Source organism: Urocampus carinirostris, chromosome 14, assembly GCF_059441175.1.
Source record: "Urocampus carinirostris isolate Australia breed hairy pipefish chromosome 14, RoL_Ucar_1.0, whole genome shotgun sequence".
NCBI classification, from domain to species: domain Eukaryota; kingdom Metazoa; phylum Chordata; class Actinopteri; order Syngnathiformes; family Syngnathidae; genus Urocampus; species Urocampus carinirostris.
In genome coordinates this window covers 4,116,843-4,130,901 of record NC_142362.1, presented here as the reverse complement: position 1 = coordinate 4,130,901, position 14,059 = coordinate 4,116,843, and the positions used below count along the sequence as shown (strand labels likewise).

The window sequence follows — 14,059 nt, the reverse complement described above, 5'->3', positions numbered from 1 at the left end:
AATTACACCATTACCTGATCTTAAACCAACAATCGGGCAAGGAAAAACTCAAAACCGCAGCGTGAGGAAAAAAGAAACCTTGAGAAGGGGCCTCACAAGTGGTAATCCCCATTCCAGGATGACCAGGGTGGAATAGATTTAGCATTGAGTTACAGTACACAAATATAGTAAACATCAATCAAGGAGAACACTACGTAACATTTTGAAATTTGTCCGGAAAGTGCATGACAGCAACAACATCCCCAAGCCTGTAAAATAGTCCAGAAAGTCCATAACAGCAACATCCAGTTGTCTCCATTGGCAGATACAGTTGAGTGTCGTCTGCATAGCAATGGAAACTAATATTATACTTGCGAAAGCATCTAAATACTAAAATGAAGGGGGCCAAGTACAGAGCCCTGTGGAACGCCACAGGGGACATTAGAGTGTTTAGAGGTTAGATTGCCGTAATTGAAGAATTAAAGTGTCGGTTATATTGTCAATTACAAAGTAAAAAAACAAACAAATGCACAAATAAGTGTGTGGTTATATTCCCAGCCTCCATCGACTTTTCACGTTTTTCTTATCATTCTGTTCATTGAATATACTAGTGTGACAGGTTTCAAGTAGGTTGAGGGGATGGAGCCAAGATAAGATCTGGCTGCTTTAGAACTCATTGCAATTTAAATTCTGGAAAGTATTATCCTTACCTACGTACAAAAAATAAATCAAATAAAGGAAAAGTCACTGACCTCAAGAAAAGCCTGAACAGTAAAGCAAGTATCCCACAGCTGAGAGCCGTTGGTGCCCTGTTCCAAAGGGAAAAGCAACTTTGATTAATGCATGATTTCCAGATAAGACTATTCAGGTTGGCATCAGCTCTCTGCAAGAGTGGATGACTTACCTGCATTTTCATTCCATCGAGTCCTAGCCTGCAACGCACAAAGACAGCGTTTCTACCGTATCCTCCGGACTTTAACGTTTTTTTTTTCATAGTTTGGGTGAAACTGACAATCTGGTGCGATTTATGTGTGAAATCGTTAATAGAATATATCATTTTAAATGTTATTTTCAAATTTAAACCTTATGTCTGAAATTATTAACTCACAATTACCGTAAATTCCGGACTATAAGCCGCTACTTTTTTCCCAAACCTTCAACCCTGCGGCTTATTCGGTGATGCGGCCAATTTATGTAACTTTTCTAACAGCCGCCAGCGGCGCTCGAGTACAAAAGGTAAGATTTAGACCGGTGGAATATATGCGCCGAGGAAGACTGCAACTTCTTAGCTTATGCACAAATTAAATTAGCGTAGACATATCCTCATCATGCAAATTGCAAAAAGAAAGGCACATGACGTAGCTTTCTAGCTAAAAGCAAACTAGCAGCCCGATATAGAAGGAAACAGAGCTACTGCAGGTAAACTTCACTTTGAGAGCGTGTTGCTTGCGTGTTTTGGAATAAGGGAGCGTGGGATGACTCCTATATGGTAAAGTCTCTTTCCCATACTGGGGGAGACGACTTTGATGACGCCAGTTATAAGGAGGAAGATGAGAACGGTTTACCGTGATTTCTACAAGCACGAGATGTTTTTTTAACAGACCCATTTACTGTACTGCGAGCGTGTTACTAGTAGGGTTTTGCTACCCTTCACAGGCACAGTTTGGGATGAAAGTTATAATATTATAATTAAAGCTTTGAAAACTCTCTCGGTGTACCGTCTTTCTTTGTAAATATGTGTAACCGATGTATAATATGTATTTGCATCTGTATATTTTTGTAATGTATTTATTTGAGACACTTATTCTGCTATGTTTTGCGAATTAAAAAAGAGGGGCGGAGCAATCGCAGGCTGACGTGAAGTGGGGTAAAGGTGAGTGAGACCTGTTGTCGCGGCGGACAATAGTGGATATATATTTTTCCCACCCTTACCTTTGGAAATATACACTTTTTTTTCCTTGGATTAGTTTCAACAGGTACCCGGACTCTGTAGGTCTGCATCAAACCTTAAGTACCGGTATCATTTTCTGTTCATTTTGCCGGCTGTGGCCTTTGGACTGTGTACTTTGTATTCAGTTACAATCACGGGACTCAAAGCCTGGTTAGGGCTAATTTTGTGATTATGTTACATGATTTGATGTGGGCGCATGCGGCTTATATACGGGTGCGGCCTGTGTAAGTACAAAATCGGTTTTCCTCTTAAAATGTGGTGGGTGCGGCTTATAATCAGGTGCGCTCCATAGTCCGGAATTTACGGTATATCCTTTCACATGTTATTTTCACACTAAACCGCAAGAGGGCGCTCTAGGCCTGTGTTTCCCTGTTGTGTCGAAAAATGCCCCTACCAGCCTTTATCAATCGCACAAATGTCACTAAAATAATTTTGAATTTCATTTCTGAGGGAAAAATGCGACTTATACTCCATTACAAATTGTGTATGTTTTTTCTTCTTGGTTATGCATTTTTTTGGGCTGGTGCGATTTATAATCCGGAGCTATTTATGGTCCGAAAGAATGCTTTTATGGGGAATTTGGAAGCAGTAAACTGACCAGAGATAATCAGGGATTCTAGACACGTGCTCCTGGAAGGCAGCGGATGAAGGCCCGTCCACGTACCAGCGGACCAACATGTTGATGGTCTTGGATATCTGAAACACAGCCAATTAACTTTAAAGGGACAGTGTGTTATAATTCACCACTATAAGTTGGTATAGTTCAGAACGGAGATAAAATCTGTGTAATGGAAGAAGACGCACTACGGAAGCCCAGAGGATACCACGAGGCGAAATTCATAATCCCTCTTCCTTTTTCTATTGCCTGATTTCAGTTAGCCGTGGTTTGTTAAAAAAACACCAAGGAACCACAAGGGAGTGCCAAAGCGCAGTATGGCCACGTGCAGCTCCATAGCTTGTACACAAAAGCAGATGTTTAGCAATTTTGTTGGTGGTGCCTTGACACGAAACCTAGCTAAAGACCCGGATGCCGAGAGTAACACTGAAAATTTTCACGAACATCGGTTTAGCCATTACAAAGCCCAGCTCAGTAGCCTAGAGGGTAAGGCGCCCGCTTTGAGACTGGGAGGTCGGTTGTTCGCGCCCCGGCCGAGTCATTCCTAAGACTTAAAAAGTGGTCGGCGGCGCCCTCTGTTGGCTGCGGCTGCATCGGCTCGCTACAACGGGTCAGGTGCAATCGACATTTCGTTCTGTGTACATTGTTACACAGAATGACAATACAAGGAAATTATTTTATTATTATTATTAATAAGCTACATACGAACATACACAAATCGGGATTTATAAAGTATTTTAGATGATAGATGGATTGACAGACAGTTACATTTAGATTGGATTTAGATTGGATTAGATTTATATCTATTGGGGTGCTTTGACACAAAACCTAGCTAAAGACAAATAAATTAGTTTAGATTAGATATATTTAGATCTAAATGGATGCCCGACAGGAATACCACCAAATTTATATTTCCAATTGATCAAAAGATTAGATAAAATTTAGATTAGATTAAAATAGATTTAGACAAGATTATATAAAATAGATTTAGATAAGTATAGTGTTATGCAGAGGCTGCATAAAATCATTTGATGAATTATACAATTTTTAGTAGGGGAGGAGGTTTTCTTCTTCCTAGGGGGGCACGACAGAAAATAACCTAGAAGCATTGCTTGAGCCTATGGTTGTACTGGTTTACTTATTTGCATAATTTCTAAACACTGGCCTACCGGTCCGATGCTGATGCATTTAGTGAAGCGGTCGTCGGCCTGAATGTGCTCGTAGAGTTCTTTGACGGCCATTCCTCGCAGAGTGGCGCTATGGTGGGCCTCGTACATGTTGAGCAGGACTGCAGAATCAGAATCACATTAATTATAGTTGTATTGCTACACCAAAATTGCGGTTGCACTCTAGTTAGCTAAAATATAAAGACTAATAAATGAAAACATATAAAGTATTCACCGCTAATATCAAGTATTCACATTTAAAATAAAAACAATACACAACGGGGATATTGCACTTAAAACTGTAAAAAAAAGTCAACATGACAACTAAAATACCTTCCATTGCACAATATTTTGGAAATGAATTCAAAGTGAAAATAAAGTAAACAATACAACGAAAAATATTTAACAGTACAAAATATAAAATACTTTTTCTACAACAACTGTTTTAGAAAATCTAAAATAAAAACTACAGACAACCGGGATATTGCACTGAAAACTGACGCGTTGTGTCACAAAGTGTCAGATTACAAGGGATCAAACCCCACGAGGGAGACGTTTGTTTAACAGCAACACAAAAACGTTACTAGCAAAAGAGGGTTGTGGGACCGGAACAGCTGAGGAGGAGATCTTGAGAGGGAGGCTTGGAAGGGTCTTAGAGCGAAGAAAAATCCTAAAAAGGAAATTTGGGAGTACCTTTAAAAAAGGTGGCTTGAGTGGATGATCATGGGACAAAGATTGAATTGAAGTAGGTGGTTGGAGTAGCAGGTCTTGGAGTGGGTAAACTTGGAATGAGGAGGGAATTGAAGAAGGAAGTCATGGGAGGAGAAGCTTGTTGTTCTGGCAAGTGAAACTCTTCAGAAATCCAAACGAGTCAGCAACATGAGGTGGGAGTCTAAGGCTAATTGTCTAATTAGAAAACACCTACCCTCACATATGGTCAAAAACTGTTGGTCATGACTGAAAAAAACAGGATCCCAGATACAAGCAGTAGAAATTAGTTTTCCCCACTGGGCTCTCCCTTAGAGATAAGGTGAGAAACTCGGTCATCCGGGAGGGACTCAGAGCTCTCCTTTAGAGATAAGGTAAGAAGGTAGGTCATCCGGGAGGGACTCAGAATAGAGCCGCTGCTCCTCTGCATGGAAAGGGGCCAGTTGAGTTGGCTCGTGCATCTGATAAGGGTGCTTACGGGACTCTGACAAGTAAGTTTCTGGGTACTTACTTGTCAGCTGACCTCACATGGACTGTCAATGCTACTGATATTCTAAAGTCAGCCAGACAAAGGCTCTACTTCCTTCGTCAACTCAAATCATTCGGAGTCCGTCAATCCATTCTAGTAAATTTTTATCGTGCTATCATTGAATCCGTTATAACTAGGTCAATCACAGTTTGGTTTGGTCGCGTCAATCAGAAAGAATTGTCAAAGATGGAATCAGTCGTGAGGACGGCAGAGGAAATAATAGGTACTGGCCTCCCGTCCCTGCAAAGTATCTACATCGATCGAACTAGAAAACGGACACTAAAAATGATAGACGATTCCAGTCACCCTGCTCGCAGGTACTTTAATGACCTGCCGTCAGGTCGCCGTCTTCGCTCCATTCCGAGCAAGACTTCCCGTCTTAAAGAGAGTTTTTAACCTTCCGCTATCCGTATGTTCAACGGGAATTGATTTAGGTTATTATGTATAGTATTATTATGCCAACGGCGTTCCGCCGACCTATTCTACTCTAGTCTTGTTATTAACATATTCTTTCTTTTTAAACTATTCTATATAATTACCTTGTATTATACATTACAATATCTTTTTTACTCTATTCTTTTTATTCTTTTAAATCTATTATTTATCATTATTGAGTGTTCGCGTGTCAAATGATTTCTTGTAGATATCATGTTTATGGTTTATACTGGCTGAATAAATAAATACAATACAATACAATAGTTTAGTGGGTGCAGAAATTCCAAAGTGGGCCAAAAACATTTAGGACTTCTAAACCTACCATAGGCGACGTTTAACAGCGTGCTGTGCGGCGTGTACATGTCACACGCTGCCACGTTGTTCCTCTGAGCCGGCCAATCGATGCTGGCATAGTCTTGGACGTAAAGCTCCTATTAAGAAGAAAACCGAGAAGTGACCATTAAACTTTATTGATTGAATTCTAAAGGAGTTGTTGCAGAGCGATAGTGGGCAACTATTTGGACCCAGGGGCCACATCGAGATCAAAATTTTGCACAAGGGTCCGATTGTGGAGACTTATCAGATTTTTTCATTTATGAATGAATATACATGCAGACATTTAAGTGTTAATTTTCTTTAAGGAAGTTTTTAAATAGATTAGTTTCATCACGGGCAGCACGGCAGATGAGAGGTTAACGCGTCCGGGGCACAGTTCTGAGGCCATGGGTTAAAATTCAGCAACCAGCCTTCCTGTACGGAGTTTGCTTGTGGGTTTCTCCAGTTTCCTCCCACAATTCCCAAAACATGCTTGTAAGGTTCAATGGCCGAACTAAATTGTCCCTAGTGAGTTGTCTCTGTGTGCCCTGCGACTGGCTGGCAACCAGCTCAGGGTGTCCCCTGCCCACTGCCCGAAAATAGCTGGGATGGGCTCCAGCACCCCCGCGACCCTACTGAGGATAAGCGGTACAGATAATGGATGGACGGATAGTTTAATCAAACAGGTATTGAAATGCTCACAATTGAAGCAAAGTACTGTAATTTATTTGGTCCCTGTTTTAAGAACTACATGTGATCTTTAGTTTTGTAGTATTACTGTAGTTGTATTTTCTTTTTAGTATTTTTGCACTCGGGTTTTTGTAGTATTTTTGTAGTTTAACTGTATCCTTATTTTGGTAGTATTTAGAAGTATTTCTTTAGTAGTATTTGTGTACTAGTATTTTGTAATCTTTAGTTTTGTAGTATTACTGTAGTTGTATTTTTGGACTCAGGTTTTTGTAGTATTTCTGTAGTTTAACTGTAATTTTATTTTTTTTATTCTTTAGTAGTATTTGTATACTAGTATTTTGTAGTATTTCTGTAGTGTTTTTCTGGTATCTTTGTAGTAATTCCATAGAGACGTTTGTAGAATATCTGAAGTATTTCTGTCATAATATTTCTGTAGTAGTATTTATGTATTATAGTATTGCTGTAGTGGTATCTTTGTAGTATTTCTTTAGGAAAATACTTATAAATACATCTAGTTTTAGTATTTCTGTTTAGTACCCGTACTCTCCCCCGCGACCCTTCTGAGGATAAGCGGTGCAGATAATGGATGGATGGATGGATGTATTCTCTCTTTCTCTCACTCAATGCTGTCCGCCACTCCAAATATTTGCTTAGCCTTGACGTAAGGTTACAGCGCCATCTTGTGGCACCAAAGATGAGAGGTGGGCACCTGTCTGAGGGTGAGGACCAAGGCGTCCTCTTCAGCCACCAATCGGACAGCGTAACAGAAACTCATGGGGAGGTAAACCTGCCGACAGTGACACCACAACGTAGACGGGTGAGCCGGCACCCAACTTGGAAAAAGCCTGGTGGCACACAAGAGTACAAAAAAAGTCAGACTGAAACAAATTGTGCAGGAAAAAACTTACTTGATGTAGTATTTATTTGTTGTAATGTTTATTCAGCAGGCCGGATTTAAAAGTCTGGCCTGTGGGTCGTACAGTGCCGTGAAAAAGTATTCTGGATTTCTGTCATTTTTGCATGATATGACTCTTTACGTTCTATTGTGACAGCAGCGGTTTTCACCTGGAAACTCTTCCATGTGTAACGGGTGTAATAATAACTTTTGTTTTATTGAAATTCCTGCTGAAATATGTTGTATAGTTTCTGTATAGGCGGCGCAGTGGTTAGCGCGTGTGCGGCACAGTTCTGAGGTCGTGGGAACCTCCTGAGTGGGTTCAAATCCAGCTCCCGGCCTTACTGTGCGGAGTTTGTATGTTCTCCCCGTGCTTGCGGGGTTTCCTCCGGGCACTCCGGTTTCCTCCCACATTCCAAAGACATGCATTTCAGGTGAATTGGCCGGTCCAAATTGTCCCTAGGTGTGACTGAGCGAGTGAGTTGTCTGTCCCCGTGTGCCCTGCGATCGGCTGGCAACCAGTCCAGGGTCTCCCCTGCCCACTGCCCGATGATTGCTGGGATGGGCTCCAGCATTCCCGCAAACCTTATGAGGATAAGCGGTGCAGCTGATGAGATGAGATGAGTTTCTGTATAAGTGTCCTGCAATGAGGAGTCCAACAGTGCCACCTGCTGGTATGTGGTAAGGTTTGGTTTGGCTTTAGACTTTGCGACAGGAAGGGGGGGGGTTTTGGCAGTCTACAACGAGCTGCCAACGGTAAGACACGATCTATTAGTGCACCACAAAAAGTTAATTTTAAACATTAAAACCACAGCTGACAAATCTCTCAACATCCACAGCAATATGATTGATGTTGTCAAGCTGTTTGGATTTATTTTCGTTTTGTTTCTATCGCCTTTTATGTTAGTTTTGCCGGACGTTGCGTATTGTGCTAAAATGTTAATTCCCCTTATAGAGATCAAAGCCAGCAGAGAAGCTTACCACGTGTTGTGTTGTGACTCATTCATTTGCAGGTAAATTGTACCCGTTTTTATACTCATTATTGTTATTATTTCTATTTTCTCATATATATAAAAAGGATGATGTTGGTTAAAATTCAGACTAAAGGAAAATATGTTGAATTCATTGTAAACGTTAAAAAAACACTATACAATCTCTTGTTTAAAGTATCTTGTTAAAATGGATGTAAAAATGTATTGTGATGGTTGATATTCTAAAATGTATTTTATGAGCTTAAGAAAGCTCTTTGAAATGTATTGGGCAGTCTAACAGCGAGCTGCCAACGAGATCAAAGAGATCAAAGCCAGCAGAGAAGCTTACCACGTGTTGTGACTCATTCATTTGCAGCAATTGTAATAAAAACCTCATCATCCAGTCCAGCGTGAATGTGGATCTTTGGTGGGACAGGTACACCGCGGTAACACATGGATGCCATTTTTGGTCAGTGTCTTTCTTAAAATGGATTCATGAACACTGAGCTTAACTGAGGCCAGCCGGCCTACAGTTCCTTGGATGTTTTTGGAGTTTACTTTGTTAACCTCTTGGATGAGCTTTCGTTGCACTCTTGTTGTCATGTTAGTTGGTCGGACACTCCTGGGAAAGTTTGCCACCGTTTCTAGTTTTCTCCATTTGTGGACAATGGCTATGACAGTGGTGTGCTGGATCCCTATAGCCTTGGAACTGGCTTTGTGACCTTGCCACATTTAAATCATTTTTTAATTGTAGTTTCTATTACTTTTTCAAAAAGCGCCAGATAGGTTTTATTTTTTGTGCTTTTCTGCATTTTGTATTTTTTTGGGGGTTGTCTCTGTGTGATAGAAAAAAATGGTTTGATGATTTGAAACCTGGCAGCACGGCGACGCAGTGGTTAGCGCGTGTGCGGCACAGTTCTAAGGTCTTGGGAACCTCCTGTGTGGGTTCAAATCCAGCTACCAGCCTACCTGTGCGGAGTTTGTATGTTCTCCCCGTGCTTGCGTGGGTTTCCTCCGGGCACCCCAGTTTCCTCCCACATTCCAAAGACATGCATTTCAGGTGGATTGGCCAGTCCAAATTTTCCCTAGGTGTGAATGAGCGAGCGAGTTGTCTGTCCCTGTGTGCCCTGCAATTGGCTGGCAACCAGTTCAGGGTGTCCCCTGCCCACTGCCCGATGATGGCTGGGATGGGCTCCAGCACCCCTGCTACCCTACTGAGGATAAACGGAAGAGCTAATGAGATGAGAAACCTTTGTGAGTGATATATAAGCAAAAAGGACAGAAATCAGGAAGAGAGTAAATTCTTTTTCTTGCCTTAATAGATTCCTATATATAGTTTGAGACATCAGGAATTTTTACCACATCTCCGGTAGCAGCGTGTTCATCCCTTCCCAGCTGTAGACATTTAAAATAGCCAACCAGAATTTACCCCAGGATGGGATGCCCACTGCACCACCTGCAAAACATCGTTTCAATGACATTTTAATGTACAATTTTAGGGGTCTTTGGACCCACAGTATAACCAGAGTGTTAGTTTCACTTTATTTGAACCTTTGCTATGCAGGTTGTTCCTGGCCCGGACCAAGTCGGGATCGTCAGCATCGACACCCAAAATCCTCATGGAGGTGTAACTCAAAGCCGTACCGAACACCGTTGACTTGTCTTCGATGTGGCTGATAAAATACAAATAACACAAACAACCGTCACAAGCAGTGTTCCCTCTAAGCTGCGCGCGTGCGCAATTGCGCACTGCTCGCACATTCTCAGCGCACAAGAAAATCTAGCCAGCGCACAAAAATGAGGGCTCGAAATTACTAATTAAGAAGCGACTTAAGTCAAAATTACAGTGCATGAAGGTAAAAATACACGGGTTCCCCTGACGTTGTGTCCTAAATGCGGTATTTTGAAGTCGAGTCGAAGGAGAACGAAGTTGAGTAAAGTTAGTAGAGTTTGTCGGGGAACCAGCTTCTTCGGCTTGGCTCACTAAAAGGAACCGGCTCTTTCGGGTCCTAAACGGCTCTTTTTGCTTCTTTAATCCCAACATGACCAAATATTATGTAAAATTATGCACAAAATGACTTAAAGGAAGGGGGGAATCGAACAAAAAAGAAAAAAATACCAAAATGAAAAAGGAGTGAAAAGCTGAGAATAAAAGTAACAAAAGGAAGAGAGAAAAAAAAAGGAAAAATTCAGAAAAAAGCCAGAAAAAAAAGAAAGAAACCTAGGAAAAAAGTAAATAGAGAACAAAAAGAAAAAAGTAACAGCTCGGAAAAAATAAACACAATGAGATTTTTTTTAAAGGAATTTTTTTAAAAGTAGAAAAAAAACACGCAAAAAAGAAGAAAAAGTTTGTGTTGCATTCAAATAATTTCCAATTATATCAAGTGAATCTTGTTGCCAATATTGTACTTCCACTCAAAAATGTGATGAAGTACAGTACTGTATCTTACAACCGACTCAATAACCCCCCAAAAATGTTAATATTATGCGACAAAATATATCAGGACATAAAAAGAAATGGATATCTTGTGAAAGAATTGTAAGAACAAACGACGTTTGTAGGCCGTACAACCTTTGCAATAGTACACGAGTCAATTCATTCAAAAGAGAAAAATAATTTTGCATTGCCGGAAAATCAGCAAAATGTAACGTGATGTCAAGTTTTGGACATGTTTGATAATTAATTATCTTGCCACACTTGGGATTATGGTGGCTCACTGTTGTTTCAAGCGCTGCTCACCGCCTTCGTGTCAACACTCAGACCCGTGGAAAATTAGAGGGAACATTGGTCACAAGGTTGAAATTTGGAAAGAAGTCAGGTTTGGTTTTCCTTACAGGCCCCATCCTCCATCCGGCAGCTGAACAGAGCGCAAGTATCGCACCATCTCTTCCTTCCAGGTCTTCTCCAGATGGATCTTAGCGATATGGCAGGTTATTAGCAGCCCTGGAAGCATGTTTGTTTAGTTTAGTCTCAAACTGTGGAATAGTTGCAAATTTTAAGAAAGGTGGTACCGGGTAGGAGGAAGAGAGGTCCTCCATAGTCACCCGCCCAGTGGCCGTCCTCAGCTTGAAGCTGACTGTAGAAGTTCATACCTTTACGGGCAGCTTCTATGGCCGTGCTAGCCGCCGGGGAGTCGCGGACAAATTTAGTCTGTGGGCACAAACTGATCATATAAGATTCTGCTCTGCTATTGGTCAGAGCATCATGACGATGCAGATATGTTATTGGCTGAACTAACTCCCACAATGCCTTTTTCCTGATTTATGATTAAGACTGATATGATGTGTGTTAGGGCAGCAGGGCAGCGCAGTGGTTAGCATGTGTGCGGCACAGTTCTCAGGTCATGTGATCGAACTTCCTGTGTGGAGTTTGCATGTTCTCCCCGTGCTTGCGTGGGTTCTCCTCCGGGCACTCCTCCCACATTCCAAAAACATGCATGTTAGGTTAATTGACCGATCCAAATTGTCTCTATGTGTGAATGAGCGAGCGAATAGTCTGTCCCTGTGTGCCCTGGGATTGGTTCAGGGTGTCCTCTGACCACTGCCCGAAGATAGCCGGGATGGGCTCCAGCACACCCGTGACCCTACTGAGGATAAGCGGTGCAGATAATGGATGGATGGATGGATGGATGGATGAAGAGGAAGTGATTGTGTTTCAAAGCACATCAACTGACACTTACTGTGTCCAAGCCTAGGGAATGGGCCTCTAGCATGGTCTGATCCCTTTCCGGGGCATCCACGTATGCCCATGTCTGCCTGCCCTCGACATTAGAAAGCCTCCAGCGAGTCAGGTCTGTAGCCGGCTCTGTCTTGTATGGTCCTCCTCGCCTCCGCAAGTGCCTGGCCCAAGCATCAAAACCAAGTTGAAGTTCTAAGTACAGTTTCTGACTTGAATCACATGAACTGACATGGTTTAGAATGCAGATTTTAGGATTTCATTGCATAAAATGTGTGAGGAAGGAAATGTAACTCTTAGTCTTAATCAAGTTACAGTAAGCCCCTCTGGTAATGGCGTCGCTACCTTGCTATGTTTTCGTGTTAAAATGTTTTTGGGCTCCTCGTTAAAGCATTTTTCATACTGTACCCAGAAATGGGTAGCAACGAGTTACACATACTTGAGTAGTGTTTGGGAAATTTTGTACCCTTAGGCGGATTTTTAATTCACTATACTTTTTATTTGAGTACATTTGTGAAGAAGAAACTGAAATCTTACTCCACTACATTAGGCTATATTGAACCCGTTACTTAAATCTCCTCTACAAAAGTAAGCCTCTGTCTTTCTCAGCCAAGGCGCACTTATTTTGTCAGAGACTTTGTTTATTTTATTCACATTTTACCAGTAACCGAAAAAAAAATCAGGTGGCACTTATGAGCAGGGTTAAGATCGTTTTTTTTTACTGTACTGTATGTGCAGTGTATATAGCTGTAGCCTCATATTAGAGGTAAGATCGGATCTAATAATCCAGCCCGACCCTCGGGGATCAAAACCTATACCAGCCTGAGCCAGACCGGTTAACTTGAGTTGAGGGACGAAGCCCGAAGTAAACCCGAAGCTGCACTTCGTCGACAAAGTGTGCCGAAGAGCATGTATGCTGTGCAGATTTCCCACAAACAAAAAAAAATCTGCAAGAGAGAAACCCGACTTAATGATTGACATTTATGCCTGCCCAGACCCAGGCCCAAGATCTTACCTCTACCTGACATATGTATATATTTTTTAATCCACTGAGGGTTCACCCAAACAAACTGTCTGAGTAAACAGGCTTACAATTACACAGACTTGTAATTTATTGTTGATTGGATGGACTCCCATCAGTTGATTGATTTTTTTTTTCAACCAATAAATAAAATGTTCTACAGTTACTCAGTACTTGAGCGTTATTTGTACCAAGTTATTTTTTACTTTCAATGAAGTAAATAAATGGATGACTACTTTTTACTTCGACACGGGTCATATTATTCTGAAGTAACAGTACTTTTACTTGTGGAAACTTTTCGGCCACTCTACCCACCTCTGACTATACCTCATCAGTAGCAAATTATTTCTTGAGCTAAAAACTTCTCATTTAAATTTTGAACTGTATTCGTGTTACAGTACAATTCTAAAATGCCTGTCCGCTATAGCTCGACATCATATAAGATGCTGCTCTGCTATTGGTCAGAGCATCATGAAGAAGTAGATATGTTATTGGCTGAACTAACTCCCACAATGCCTTTTTCTCTTCATTCAGGTCAGAATTTCTAGTTATTTGTACAGAGTTTGTGATACAATACTGTATTTTTTGTACTACAAAAGATTTGCAGTGAGGCATAATAGTAGCCATTGAAACAAAGCTTGTGATGATCAAGAAATACGAACAAGACACATGAAACTCCTCTAAGTTGTCTGACACTAACCAAGCAACGATCGGGACTATATAAAAAAAGCAGAGGCGATTAACACACAGGTGGAAGTTTTCACTTTAATCCGCTATCTCTTCCCCTATGCATCCACCCACTAACTCCACTGTACCAGATCCAGTTATGTCCCACCCAAGCTAAATACAATGCCCCTTTTCCCTTACTGTATACTAATTATTTGATGTAATTTAATCACATGCACCAGTTCAGGGTGTCTCCTGCCTACTGCACGAAGATAGCTGGGTAAGGCTCCATCACCCCCGGGACCCTACTGAGGATAAGTGATGCAGATAATGATAGATGGACAGTAGTTACTACTGTATATAATACCTTGGTAGTGTTACAATTATTTTCTATCCCTGCAAATGGACGATTTCACTCTACGATCCCAACATAAGAACAAA

The 14,059-nt window shown here is 41.3% G+C and overlaps 1 protein-coding gene across 1 annotated transcript in view; it reads right to left on the bottom strand.

Moving 5' to 3' along the window:
* The window catches only part of lss (lanosterol synthase (2,3-oxidosqualene-lanosterol cyclase)), a 45,598-nt gene that overhangs the window by 31,141 nt on the left and 398 nt on the right, over positions 1–14,059 (bottom strand). Inside the window, exons 2-12 of the mRNA XM_088352391.1 lie at positions 11,936–12,095; positions 11,268–11,406; positions 11,091–11,199; positions 9,807–9,928; positions 9,615–9,711; positions 7,099–7,234; positions 5,707–5,815; positions 3,716–3,834; positions 2,529–2,626; positions 884–911; positions 732–788 (exon numbers count right to left, since the gene is read on the bottom strand). Of these exons, the coding sequence (XP_088208517.1) occupies positions 732–788; positions 884–911; positions 2,529–2,626; positions 3,716–3,834; positions 5,707–5,815; positions 7,099–7,234; positions 9,615–9,711; positions 9,807–9,928; positions 11,091–11,199; positions 11,268–11,406; positions 11,936–12,095 (1,174 nt within the window). The remainder of the gene's footprint in view (positions 1–731; positions 789–883; positions 912–2,528; positions 2,627–3,715; positions 3,835–5,706; positions 5,816–7,098; positions 7,235–9,614; positions 9,712–9,806; positions 9,929–11,090; positions 11,200–11,267; positions 11,407–11,935; positions 12,096–14,059) is intronic.